The following is a 13,895-nucleotide window of genomic DNA, read 5'->3' on the forward strand; positions in this document are numbered from 1 at the left end:
GCAAAATGCGTTGTTTCAAAAATACCTGCATTCTAACTGGCTACTGGCAATACAGAGATCATAAAGATGAGTAAGGCCCAACCATTCTGCCCTTAAGGATCTGAAACTCTGCAGAAGAGAGATGCTGCAATACCATGTGTAAAATGGGAGTGCAGAGGAGGAACAGTGTATTCCACTGGTGGGAGAGGGCCCCAGGAAGAGGTAGATGTTCTCTCTTCTCCCCTGGACATCACCTGGTAAAGAAGCGATGCCTGGAATGCCTGGAACACTCCTGCAACCAGCTTGGAGATGGGGACTTCACCGAGGATGACAAAACAGACAGGTCTGCCTGACCTCCTTCTGGAAGCCCTTACGATGGCCACCTGTGCAGACGGTACCGACACCCAACAACTCCAGCAGGAATGTTACGCTCCCTGGCTGGTACCACTGCTCGGTCCCGGCTTGGGTGAATGCCCACGTGGACAGTCGTGCCATTAGCCTTCTCACGCTGCACCCACTCGATGTAGATGACACGTTTCTTTCTGTACACCTGGACTCCCTTGCCGATCTGCTGACCTTGGTAGTGTCCTCAAACCCCCTAAGGGAAAATACAAGACATTCCTTGAACTAGGATGGTCATCACAGGACTAGTCCTGAGAGTAAGAAAGTTATCATCACTGTACACCTAAAACTAACACGATGTTATATGTCAATTATAGTTCAATTAAAAAAAATGCATATATATAATTACCCTCAAGATCTAAATAGAGAAGAATGGTAAGAGAAATTACACTGAGATTCTCATGCAACCACCTAAAGTCTGTTTCAAGAAATAATCCATGACCTAGGAAGATGCTCAAGATATGATCTCCTGAGAAAAAAGACTACAAAGCTACATATAGAATATAGCCTGAATCTTGTGTGTGCATGTTTCATATATATGGCATAGAACACAATGAAATGAAAATAAATCCAAATGTCAATCATGGTTGCCATTGGGCAGGAAGCAGAATTACAGATGGCTATTTTAAAATGTATATTCTTCCAAATTTCAACATTTGTACAATTAATTCAAATATCTTATAATCAGAAAAAAATTAAAATGCTAAGTTACAATCTCGTGGGCTATTTTTGCATACTAAAAATCTGCTCACACTCCAGTTCTATTCAAAAACCAACTCAACTGTGGTTTCCCTAAAGGCAAGAGCCCATTAAACAGCAGCCATAATATAAATGATGTTAACCAATACACAGAGAGAAAATATCACATAGAAAGAACTGGAAAATCTCAATACAGCTAGAATGTCTACCTAGGTTGTTCAGCTTACTCACCAAGGCGATGTTCAGGCTGAAAAGACAACAGCCAAGCACGCTTCAGTGAAAATCCACCACAGTCCACATGAACAGAGATTCTCACGTGGAAAAAATTCTCTGAAAAAGCCCCTATAAACAATCATCAAGACTGAAGAAAGCTGTTAATAAAACAAGTCAAAGGAACACCCGTGATAGAGCAGTGGACAGACTAGCAAGGAAGGAGACGGGCTGAGACTAAGTGGGCTGGACTGGAAAGGTGAGGGAGGAGAGGCAAGGATGACATCCAGAGTCTGGCTGGGCACCTGGATGGATGGATATGCCTTCCCCAGAGATGGCAATTCAAAGCCTGATTTCACTTAGGGAGCTGGTGGTGAGAGAAGAGAGCAGAATGTAGAAATATGGAAGAAAAAAAAAAGTCAACATTTTGGAAGAGCTTGCCAAAGAGACTGAAGCAGCCAGAGAAAATGGGAAACCAGAGGAGTGTGGTGTTACAGGAGCCAAGAGAAGGTCAAATGTCGTGAATGGTCAACTACTGGAGGGGTAAAGTAACAGATGTGACAAGCTGGTCGCTGGTGGTCATGGCCAGAGTGCTTTTGGTGGAGCAGTGGGATGGAAGCCGTTTCCACTAGGCGATGAGTTCACCAGAGGTGAGAAGGCGAAGGTGAAAAAAGAGACCCAAGCATCTCGGGTCTGAAGAGGATGAGAGAGAGGACATGTGCTCAAGAGAGATGTTAGTTAAGGGACTTTTTTTTTTTAATTTTTAAAGAGGAGGAAACATGAATGTGCTTAAATGCTGGTGAGAAGGAACAAGTTTGGAGGAAGAGGTAAACTGCAGAGAAAGGGGCTAATGGACAGAAGGATCTCAGGAGGGGAGAAGAGTGTTGGGTGTCACATACCAGGGCAGAGGGATACCTTTAGATAGAAACAGGGATTTCACTTCCTCTGTAACAGGAGAGGACGAAGGCAGGAGGGTGGAACTCAGGTAAACCAGAGGGCTGGAACAGGAGCTCTGGAAGTTCCTGGACGATGGGTTTCGTTTCCTCTATCAAGCAGGGGGAATAGTCAACCGCTCAGAAAAAGCAGTAGGGGAGATTCAGAAGCTCCCAAGAGAGAAAAGGCAGTTTTAACAAACCTAATTGTGACTGTTTTATTCTCCTGGCGGACAAGTGCTTACCCAGTATGGCTTTTGGAGTTAGAGACCTGAATTCCCAGCTCAGGCGCTCATTTTCTATACTATTTCTTTATGACTTAAACTAAGTTTCATTTTCTTCATATCTAAAGAGAACAGTTCATATTCCGCCCTCAAAAATGGCAGCTCCGTCTCCCTGCCCTCTTTTTCTTTAGCTCACCGTCCAGTTCCATCTAATCCATAGATTTTCATTCATTCAGTATTGACTGTGCCCTCGTTGTGTGCCCTCAGGCTCTGCACTGAGGTCTGGCAACAAAAGAAGTTCTCTGGCCTCCTGGACCTCAGTTTGATGGGTAGCAAGTAGTTAATAGGTAAACAGGCAAATATATGAGCACTAACTGGGAGAGGGCAGATGGTGATTAAAAACGGGTCTACGTCGTATCAGGGTGTTGACTACGTGGTTTTATATCTGGCAAAACTCACCTGTGCATTCTACTGTACATAAATTATGCCTCGGTTGAAAAAAAAAGAAGAGATATCAAATTGTGTTCCTTGCTATGAAAGAAAAATAAACGATGCTATGCTAAAACATAGCTTAACTATCTGGGAACGCTTTTCTGAGGAGCCAACATTTAAGATAAGACCTCAAAAATGAGGAGTTAGCCAGGTAAAGAGGAGAAGAGCACTCCAGGCAGAGGGAGCACCCTGGACAAAGACCCAGAGGGTGCATTTAAGGACCCGAAAGGCCAGTGTGTTGGAAGTACAGAGCATGTGGGGGACAGTGAGATGAGAAGAGGTCAGGGAATTAGACCAGAACTGGATCACATGGGGCCTTGTCAATGATTTAGATTTTATAATTAGCACGTCAGGCACCACCGATAGGATCTGATTTGCAAATAATGCCACTCTGTGGAGGATGGACTAGGGTAAGAGGGGAAGCTGGAGATGCTGTAAATGAAAATGGAAATATAAAAAAGTGGTCAGAGTCAAGACTTATTTTGGAGGTAGAATCAATAAGAGTTAGTGACAGATTAGAAAAGAAGGGTTAGGGGAAGTTGTTAATAATAATTTAAAGGTTGATAGCATGCGCAAGTGGGGAGATAGAAGTGTCACTTACTGAGGTGGGAGAGATGGGAGGAGAATCAGATTTTAGAGGCAGTGAGAGTGTCAGGATCAAGAGGACCCTTGCATGAGAAGCTTGAGATGTCCGTGAGACAGCCAAATAAAGATGTTCAGCAGGCAGTTAGAGCTACAGGGCCGAGGTCAGAAAGATGGTTTGGACCGGAATATACAACAGGGAGGTGTTAGCACAGGGCAGACATTTAAAGCTCTGGGAATACATATTATCATCGAGGTGGACAATGTAGGCAAGACAATGGAAGACCGGGTGCCGGCCCCGACCAACTGCAGCAGTCAGGGACCAGACAGAGGAGAAACGGCTTGCAAGGGAGTCTGAGGAGTCAGAAGTAAACTGTGAACCTAAACAGAGAGACTATTTCAAGAAGGAAGGTGGTGACACATATGCAAAGTGCTGCTGAAAAAGTCAAGGACGGTGAGACCAAGATGTGCCCACTGAATTTAGTCACCAAGAGGCTACTGGTGATCTCAGCCAAAAGCAGTTTCTATAAAGTGCTGAGACAGAGATTAGACTGGAGAGTGTCCAAGAGTGAGTGGGAGGTGAGGAACTGCCCTCACCTTGAGGAGGTTGGCCATCCACGTAGAGAGCAGTAGCTGGAAGGAAATGTGGGGCTGGGAAAAGATTCCAAAAATTTCCAGTTCTTTTGCAAAAGTGAAGAATCTGACAAGGAGCCTGCATTTCCCTGTGGCAGCAAAGGGCTGAGGGTGGACGACTATTTCCTTTAAAAGAGCCCACTTCCTTTAATCTGCCTAACCAGCCCCTGCAGGCATGTGCGATTCCTCCATTCTAGAACGTGTCTGATGGGAAGGATCTGGGAGGCGAGGTTGAATCATACCTCCAGACTATTCTTCCCACTCTATTCCTGTCACACTCTCAGCCTAACTGATCCTCTGATTCTGATCGTTTCCTCCTCAGACCTTTAGGGTTCCAATGCCTTAGATGATACACCAAATCCTTATTTCATTCTCTAAAATGATATTCTTAACTGGGGGAGGTTGGCAGGGGTGGCTTTTGCTTCCCAGGGACGTTGAGCAGTATCTGGAAATGTTTCTGCTTGTCCTGACTGTGAGGAGGTGCTACTGGTATCCAGTGGGGAGAGGCTGGGGATGCTGCTAAACCTTCCACAGTGCACGGGAGAGCCCCCCACAATAAAGAATTATCCAGCCCAAGATGTCAGTAGCGCTGAGGTTGGGAAACCCGGTTCTAACATGTGAGCTCTATGGTAGCAGGGGCCTTGTGGGTCCTGTTCACTGCTGGTCTTCCAGGGAACAGTGCCTGGCAAGTGCTCAATAAATAAATATTCCTTCAAGGAATGAACCTAGCTTCCAGTCTGTTTTACTCGCCCCCACTTCCCTACCACACTTTCTAACCCTAAGCGCCACTCACAGAGAACAGAGGGCTCAGACTTTCTCACATGGGTTATACTCTCACAATGTCACGCCTCTGACTTGCTGCTGTTTCTCCATTCTTCTTGCCAAATCCAGTACCATCAAATGCCCAGCTTCCACTAAGCCAAATGATACCAAAACGTTACTCTTATCGCAATATTTTCCCCTGTAAATTTGGTTTAAAGAGCCATCCTGGGCAATGCTAACTAGCAGATTCTGGACTAAATAAAAAAGGGGAAATTTGCCTGGTTGGCATAACATATTTTTTCAAATTAGAACTGAATGGGAATGCTCTTAATTCAGCTGGGCAGGCGCTCTCTAGTGGCTCCTGGGCCCAACTACCGGTCTGACACATCTGCAGGGTAGCATTACTTGCCAGGGTCCCGAAGGCACGTAAATGTAAGACTCCCCCACGTCCAAGCACACTCAAGCAAAGGCGGCGACCCAGCGCCAAGCTGCTGGGTAACTAGAGCCCGGGGGACACGTACCTGGACCTCGTCGTCCTTGCGGATGGGCATGGAGCGGACGTTGAACTTCTGCCGCAGCTCCTTGGAGAGTGGCGACGACTTGATCTTCCTGCGCACGTGGGACGGGGCACTGAAGTGACGTTTGCGGTTTTTGCTGCGGTCCGAGGTCACAAGGGGTTTGAACTTCATGGTGCCCGTCTGCAAACAGAGGCGAGAGGGAGCGAAGGAGCGCTCAGCGGGGTACCAGGACCCGCTCTCCATGCGGGACACCGCGCCCCATCACCGCGCAAGCGCTCTAGGGAGGAGAATGAAGGCTGTGAGGGATCTGGGAGTTAGACCGGGTAAGACGTACGTGGAGGTGCGTGTCTGACTAGAGGGATGTGGGGCGAGGGCGGCACTAGGACTTGAGGCCGACAGAAGGGAGGAGGGCGCGGGCTGAAGAACGACCCGTGCAAAAAAAGGTCATTCGGGCGGGGGATTAGGCACAGAGACTTCTGGGGAGGCAGGCAGCCCCCCGGCACGTGGGGAAGGGGCCTATGCAGCGCAGGGCTTCACTGTCGGAGAACACCCGAGCCTCTACTCACCCACCAAGCAGCGGCAGAGTTCAGGCCATGCGCGCGCAGGGCCGGAAGTGAGGCTTCCTTGCTGCGCAAGCGCAGAAAGAAAGCAACGTTCCATTCCCGTTGGACCGAAACTGAATAGCGCCCCCTGTGGGTCGGTGGGATCGCAGTGCCTTGTTTCAAGGGGCCATGGGATCTCTAGGCGGCTCCGCGGTTCTAGCCCGTAGCCCGAGTGAGCTGTCGCCGCTGGGGAGAAGCGGCACTTTTGTAGGGCCTGGCATAAAGGCTTGCTGGTGCTCTTTTAATAGGTACATTAGCAATAGTCTCTCTCCTACCCAAAACTCTTTGGCCCTGTTACTCTCCGCAGAGGTCGTCTAGGAATATGGCCGGGGTGATTTAACGTCACGATGGTCTAAATGCAATAGCTGATTTGCTGCTTCGGAGTCACCGGGAAGCCTGTTTAAAATGCAGATTCTTGTGTTCCACCACAGTCTTACCAAACTAGACAGTCAGAGTCAGGGAGTCAGAATTTAAAGCAAGCTCTTCCCCTCACCAAAGATTTTGAAGCACACCAATGTTTGAGGGTAATTGCAAATCTACCTGGCTTTGAAAAACTTCCCCTCATTTTTTTTTTATTTAGCCCTTTTCGGAAGAGCTGAGGTTGGCGAGTGGGATTTGGACCCAAGTGCCTCTTCATGTTGCTGGACCTTGGGAAGACTTCTCCATGTTTCTGAGCCGATTTCCTTATCTGTGAAATGGGGATGATCTTAGTAGATGGCTCCTAGAATAGTTATGAGGACTAAATGAGTTAATCCGTTTAATGTGTTTAGAATAATGTCTGGGCATAGCGCTCAATTACAGCCGGCTGATATTCCTCATGAAAGCAGAGGTCTCTACGTGGGGCTTGCTCCAGGACAGTCCTAAGGCGAGGCCTCACCAGGGTCCTCACGATGAGACTTCTGCCATTAACTTCTGATGACGCAAAATGTAAGCTTTCCGTGTTTGGTGTAAACATGTGCAATGCGCCACGCTGACGGAAGCTCGGGGTCGTGCTCTTCCCACTCCTCTTTTTTTTAAACTCAGCGAGAGTCTTCTAGCGCAGCTAGTGCAGCCTGGGACCCTCCGAGCTCATCTGCGGGTTTGCGGCCACTGCCCCGCCCCACTCAGCTCGGCCCCGCCCATCCCGCCATGCCCTGCCCACCTTTGGCTCCTGTTTTCCCCGCTCCGTCCCGCCAGGTCGTGCCCGAGCTCCGCCTCCCGCCCCCGGGAAGACAGCCCAGAGTCCCGGGCACCACCCGAGAGCTCGTCAGGCCGAGACTTCCTTTGCGCGCGGCCCCTGGGAATGAAACGCTGTTATGACTGAGTGCCCACAGGCAGTCATAGAGTTCTCAGAGCAGCCCTTACGGTGTTGATCAGGCCCAAGCCCTTTGATAAACGCGTTCATGTATTCATTCATTCACTTACCCACTGGCTTCTTCTCTGTTCATTCATTACTTCCCTACCACACTCATTCATCGTCAGTCAGCTGCTCATTTACTCACACATTCATCCATTTGCTCATTAACTTTTTCATCGTATATTTGGTACCTAAATGGAGCCACAGGTGCAGGGCTAGATCAGAGAGATGGGGGAGGAGTGAAGTCTGGTCCCTGCTCCCAAGGAGCGCAGGGCCTCACTGGTGAAGGGCAACCATGTGAGGGCATCTCATTTCCCAAGGCAATCAAGAGGCATTCACTATTAATCAGGGCGGGGAAGCATTTCTTTACCTGCCCCCTGTGGTGGCTCAACAAAATTAAGACCGGTACAATGACATCACCAGATAAGAGGACAAAAGCCTGAGGTTCCGTTATTCTAATAAGGACTTAATGGGATTGGCTACTATCCTGCCTTGTACCTCCCTTGGAAACATGCATAGGGACTGGTGTAGAAGTCCCGGGACCTAGAACAGTGCCTGGCACAGAGGAAATGCCCGGGGAATATTTTTATGTCTCCAAGGCAGAAGGTGATGCGGTGGGGAAGAGCTCTGGATTCTGACTGCCTGGGTTGGAGCTCCATCGTTTCCTGGCTCTGTAGCTTTGGATATTTAGTCTCTTGGTCACTCATTTTCCTCATCTGTGAAATGGGAATAATGAGTACTTACCTTATAAGTTTGGTGTCAGGATTCAGTGAACCCCTAGCACAGTGACTGGCACAAAGTCAGCACTTAATTAATGGTAGAAATTATTATGTATTAAAGGGATGAATAATCACAGCTGGTCATATTAGGCTGAGCATTCACTGTCGGGCATTGTGCTAACAGCTTTACAAACATCACCTTATTTAATCTGGTAAACAACCCTTGAAATTGTCCCTTTTACAGGTGAGAAAACAGGTTCTGAATGAGATGGGAGCAGAGGCTGATCTGCCAGTAGATACTCAATATGGTTATTGTTGGCAATAAAGATGAGAAGATCCAGTTATTAACATGGAAAGGTGTCTATTTATTACGTGAGCGAAAAAGTAAACTACAAAATAATGTTAAGAGCACGATCCACTTTGTTCATGGAAACCCGTCACTAAGATATTAAGTGATTATCCCCGATTAGTGGGATTATGGGTAAGTTTAATTTCCCTTTATTTCCTTTTTGCTCTTTTGTGCTTTTCCTCCAATGGGGCTATGAACATGTATTATTTGTGTAACTAAAACTGTGTTGTAATGGTTAAAGAGCCCCAGTGTTCAACTCAGCTTTCCTCTGCAGGCTGTTTTATGAGGAAGAAAACAGAAAACAAAAAAGTACCCTCACTACTTTAAATCCTCGTTTTTTTGGCGGGGGTGGTGGGTGGTCAGTTCACCCTTTTGACACAGATGATTGTGGGCAGGAAGGTAGAACCTGACACTGGAGTCAGGCTGACGTGGGTTTGAATTCCGGCATCACCACCTGGTAGCTGTGTGACTGAGATAAGTTTCTACATCTCTGTTTTCTGCTTCCTAAAAAGGAGGGAACAGCCACCTTGTAGGATTACTGTGAGGATTGAGAAACACGAGGCCTGAACATGGAGAAGGCCCAGTCATTCGTAGCTATTACTACACGAGTTGAGATAAAAATAATTTCTTTGGGTCAGAATAAAGTACACGGCCTCATCACCACATAACTGACAGAGGACAACTGCTGGGGGTGAGGAGGAGGGTGTTGGGTGAATGTTCTCCACACTGTCCCCCCTGGCACTCCTGGACCTCAGCCTGTCTGCTGGAGCAGCTAATGAACCAGCTTAAGAAGGGATTAGGACCACGAGTGACCTGCCACATTGAGAAAATGTGTATCTTTGTTTCAGACAAGAACCAAAACCGAGCTTGAGATATTTAGTCATAAAAGCTAACTATACAGCTGCCTTTTGTCAGCCCCATGGCTACACCCCACCTCTTCCCAAGCTTCACAGCCCCCCTGCCCACCCCAGGCAGCGTGGGCTTGGCACATGAGGGTCTCTCACTGAAGCCCCTCTCCAACTTCACCTCCTCTGCAGGGGCAACACCTCCCCAGGAGAAGCCATCTCTGCCTGAACCACCAAGGTCCTTACATATACGCGCACTATACTCCACACGTGGTTAGGTAACTGAAAAAACTGTTCCAAGGGAGAAATCATAAAAATGACACATACATGACTTAAAGGTTTTCCTTCAACTCAAAACACATTGGCCGATCTTTTGACCCTGAAGCAAAGCTTTTTCATTGAGAAAACTTTCTCATTGAGAACGCTGGAGTTCTCCTTCATCTTCCCTGTGTAAACCATGTCCTTCCATAAGCCAACCCCAGGTTCCAGGTTTTGGTTTCTTTAGAATGGAGTGAGAGTTTAACATGCTTTCAGGGTGAACGTAGAATCGTCCAGGACTTTCCCGCCCTCAACTCTTTTCAGTTGATTGAATTCGGTAGCATTTTGAGGAGGGATGGTAACTCCCCTTTATTAGGTCTCTCCGAAGTATTCAACTCAGTTTTGCTAGATTCTTTCATTTTTCAACCGTATTTCATGCGTTAAGTGAGTCACATCACTACAGTGTTAACACAGCTGGCCCTAACACACGTAACTGATGACCAGCAGGCATGTGCTCTTGACCGTGACCTCTGAGTGTCACAGTGTAACTCCAGTATCACACAGGATGTGAAAGCGAGATCAGGGAGGGGAGGGTACAGCTCAGTGGTAGAGCTCATGCTTAGCATGCAGGAGGTCCTGGGTTCAATCCCTAGTACCTCCATTAAAAGAAAAAAAAGTAAGTAAACCTAATTACCTCCCCCCAGAGAAACAGATGTGTGTACAGTGTATACAGATGCTGAACTAATACCATATACCCGAAACTTTTAATAAAATATTTTTAAAAAGGAGAGAGAGAAAGGGGAGGGTCAATGAAGACTCTTGCAGACTGGTTCACTCTCACGTTTATCCCTCATGTGTTCATCCACGCCCGTGCTGTTCCGGTGAGGGCCTTGAAGGACTGGGCAGCAGGTTAGCAAATACCCACTGAAGCCCCTTTCTCAGAGCTGATGCTGATCTTTTATTCTGGGAACACCTTTAGGGCACAACTACCATTTTTGAAAACTTACCAGGTATCACTCTGCTGCATACATGAGCTTGCTATGATCCCGTGTAATTTACTTCAATATATTATAGATTAATTTCTGCAACAGCCCCGTGAGGTTAAGGACCTGGCCTGAGGCCACACGACTGCCAAGTAGCAGATCAGGGAACATTCTGTAGGGATTCAATAAAGGAAGGACTGAATCTAAGGGGTCCTGACTTTCTGGTCATCCCCACAGACCTTTCCACATCTCCCAGTTTCTCTCCTCTAGAAGGAAATTCCATTCTGACTGTGATCCCAGCCTCCAGCCTCAATCAACTGGACAGCAGCACACAGCAATATTTCTGAAAATTAGCTTTTTAATCTAGTTGAATCCAACGAGTGGGGAAAGAACAGAAACATTTTTTCCCCCTTGAGATTTTGTTTATAAGAACAATGGGTCAGAGGTGTCTCTTCCATAGGAAACTGACATCCCCTATGTCCTCCAGTTTTTTTTTTCTTTTAAATGCACAAAAGCAGAATTTCAAATCATGTGCATGCCACACATTTCCCCAACCTGCCCTGCCCACCCCCAACAGGCACACGTATTCACACACCCAAGGGACTCCTTTCTGTAACTGCGGAGCAGAATGCAAAAAACAACCCGTCTGAGTGGCCACAAATACCAGAAATAACCAAATGCAGTTTACACTCACATCAGTCAACTCATATGCAAAAGGGGAAGCTTTTCTACTTGGAATTTGGAGCCAAAAATTACAAATGGCTGAGACTTGAGCCATCCATATAGATAAAAAATGCCTTCCACTGGACACTCCCCTTAATTACAAAAGTATGCAAACAATCTTGATATAAATGGGAAACAGGTGGGCGCCTCTGTCCCTGGGATGGGAGGGCATACCTAAAATTCCCTGGGTAGAATTCCTGCAGGACCACTGCCCCTCCCTTTCAAGCCTAAAGGGGAAGGATGAGGGGGAGCAGTAGGGTAGGGATCCACGCAAGAGCAAGTGGGGAGACAGCGGAGCTGCCCCAGGGACCAGGAATGAGTTGGTGTGTGGCCAGCCAACGGGGGGGTTCAGGGGGCCAAGCGGACCACAACTGGGCTGCCGAGAGGTCCGAGCGCTGTGCACCCTGGGGAGCACAGGTGGACGTCCCAAGAGGGGAGAAGGGCTGGTCTGCTTTGCTTCACCCACCTAAGGCCTTGGGGCCGATGGCAGCCGTCTGGGAGAGGCTGAGACATGATTATTTTGGGATCGCAGAAAAGGATGACTTCCCAGTCACAGCCGGCCCCTCCACCAAGCAACGCTGTTGCCACGCGGCGTGGGGGCTGAGGCACATTGGCGGGGGGTTCAGAGGAATGAGATGAAGAGAGGAAGGGGAAATCCAGTGGGCAGACTTGAGTCTACACAGCTGCTGCCAACAACTGGGCATCTGCTTCTGGGGAGAAAAAGAAAGGGGTGGGGAGGGAGGCCTGGGCTGTGGGTCGGGCAGAAGCGAGGGCTCCAGCTCCAGCGCCACATCTCAGGGGCTTGCCTGGGAGGTACCATTCTCTGATGAAGGCTCCTGGTGGGAAGTACCTTTGGGCAGTCTGGTCCAAAGCCCAGGTCTGCGGGTTGGCTGCCCAGGGGAGAAACCAAGTGATTAGTGCGTCCAAACGGTGGGGGCTGCGAGATTGTCAAAGCCTGGCTGAGAGCTGGTCGACGTGGATGCTGGGCTGCTCCCCTAGGAGGGACCGGACTGTAGTTCTACCAGGAGTGGTTCCCAACACCCCCAAGCCTTCCTTGCCTGACTTGGTCTTGGGGCTCCTCAGGGAAAGAAAGGGGCACCACGACATCAGGCAGTGTAATTCATCTCAAATTAAACATGGGGAAAAGAGGTAGCTGCGAACCTGTGAGCCGCCCCCTCCCTCCCCTCACCCCCAATTTCGGACACAGTCAGATCCCAGGCCAGACAGAGGGCAGGAGGAGACAGGGCACTGGAGGCAGGGCTGGTGGTCTCCCTGGGTCCTCGGCCAGCAGGCCGGGCAGGTCGTCAATGCATCTTGCCCAGCTGGATCTTCTTCCAGGCCTCCGAGGCTGTGAAGATACACGAGTCCAGAATGCCGGCGACGGTGAAGGTCCCGCCAATGATGGCACAGATCTGAAAGGAGGGGAGGTCAGAGGTCAACACTGGAAGAAGCACCAGGCCAGACCTCTCCCAAGTCACGAGATGACGAGCTTAGCAATTGAAGATGCTCCACCCTGTTGTGTCCCCCACGGTATCCCATGGGGTCTTGAACACACCTAAGGCACAAAAAACCCCATTCATTGGATGATGAATTAAATAATAAAAAAAGTAATCATTATCAGTTCCTTTAAATCTCATATTAACCTTCTGAAAGGAAGGGGATTATCAGACCCATTTCAGAGGTGGGGAAACCGAGGCTTATAGGTAACTCCATTTCCAGAGTAAGCAGCACAGCTGTGACTTGAACTCAGGCATGTCTTCAATTCCAGAGCCGGCAGTCTTACCTTCTACTCTAAGTTATCAGATATTTACAATCCCATTTGTAGATGAAGGAATGGAAGTTCGGAAAGGCAGTGCCATGGGCCCAAGGTCATATAACCGAGAAGTGGCAAAATTGGACTTGAACCCGGGTCAGACAGGCCCAGGCACCAGTGCTGCCTGTGACTGAGGTCTGGGGTGGGCTGAACAGGCAGCACTGGCCTGGAGTGCGAAACAAATCTTGCCTCACCCTCAGAAGCTTGTACTATATCAGTGGAATGAGTAGCCATCAAATAGTCTTACCTATCAATGCAAAATTACAACCAAGGCAAGTGCTACAGAGGAGAGAGGGGCCTGCGGTGCCACCAGGAAGCTTACAGTGGCGGAGGGGGTGGGTGGGTGTAGCTCAGTGGTACAGTGCATGTTCAGCAGGCACGAGGTCTTGGGTTCCATCCCCAGCACCTCCATTAAAAAAAAAAAAAAAAAGAAACCCAGGAATTCCGCTCCTGGGCATGTATCCAGAAGGAACCCTACTTCAAAATGACACCTGCACCCCAATGTTCACAGCAGCACTATTTACAACAGCCAAGACATGGAAACAGCCTAAATGTCCAGCAACAGATGACTGGATAAAGAAGCTGTGGTATATTTATCCAATGGAATACTATTCAGCCATAAAAACTGACAACATCACACCATTTGCAGCAACATGGATGCTCCTGGAGAATGTCATTCTAAGTGAAGTAAGCCAGAAAGAGAAAGGAAAATACCATATGAGATTGCTCATATGTGGAATCTAAAAACAAACAAACAAACAAAGCATAAATACAAAATAGAAATAGACTCAGACATAGAATACAAACTTGCAGTTGCCAAGGGGGCAAGGGGTG

At 48.2% G+C, this 13,895-nt stretch overlaps 2 protein-coding genes and 1 long non-coding RNA gene across 3 annotated transcripts in view; 1 reads left to right on the forward strand and 2 right to left on the reverse strand.

Moving 5' to 3' along the window:
• Nucleotides 1–259: 259 nt before the first annotated feature.
• RPL26L1 (ribosomal protein L26 like 1) lies at nt 260–6,055 on the reverse strand. The gene is made up of 4 exons (XM_072947228.1): nt 6,000–6,055; nt 5,437–5,613; nt 1,312–2,335; nt 260–577 (listed from the first exon to the last, which is right to left on the reverse strand). The coding sequence occupies exons 2-3, from the start codon at nt 5,602–5,604 to the stop codon at nt 2,156–2,158; spliced, it is 348 nt and encodes a 115-aa protein (XP_072803329.1). The 5' UTR covers nt 5,605–5,613; nt 6,000–6,055; the 3' UTR covers nt 260–577; nt 1,312–2,155.
• A 61-nt stretch (nt 6,056–6,116) lies between these two features.
• On the forward strand, nt 6,117–8,434 carry LOC140688412 (uncharacterized). The gene is made up of 3 exons (XR_012063080.1): nt 6,117–6,283; nt 6,616–6,962; nt 8,335–8,434. It is a non-coding gene; the product is annotated as an uncharacterized lncRNA (long non-coding RNA).
• Nucleotides 8,435–10,865: 2,431 nt separating this feature from the next.
• Nucleotides 10,866–13,895, reverse strand: part of ERGIC1 (endoplasmic reticulum-golgi intermediate compartment 1) — a 99,545-nt gene continuing 96,515 nt past the window's right edge. The window contains exon 10 of the mRNA XM_031689358.2: nt 10,866–12,660. Within this exon, the coding sequence (XP_031545218.1) occupies nt 12,553–12,660 (108 nt within the window). The 3' untranslated portion in view covers nt 10,866–12,552. The remainder of the gene's footprint in view (nt 12,661–13,895) is intronic.

Source organism: Vicugna pacos, chromosome 22 (assembly GCF_048564905.1).
Source record: "Vicugna pacos chromosome 22, VicPac4, whole genome shotgun sequence".
Lineage (NCBI taxonomy): Eukaryota > Metazoa > Chordata > Mammalia > Artiodactyla > Camelidae > Vicugna > Vicugna pacos.

Coding starts and splice junctions, on each gene's coding strand:
- RPL26L1 (XM_072947228.1), bottom strand. CDS start 5,604: ATGAAGTTCAAACCCCTTGTGACCTCGGACCGCAGCAAAAACCGCAAA. Junction 2,336..5,436: donor GCAAGGACGACGAGGTCCAG/GTACGTGTCCCC, acceptor CCTGCTTGATAG/AGGAAACGAAACCCATCGTC.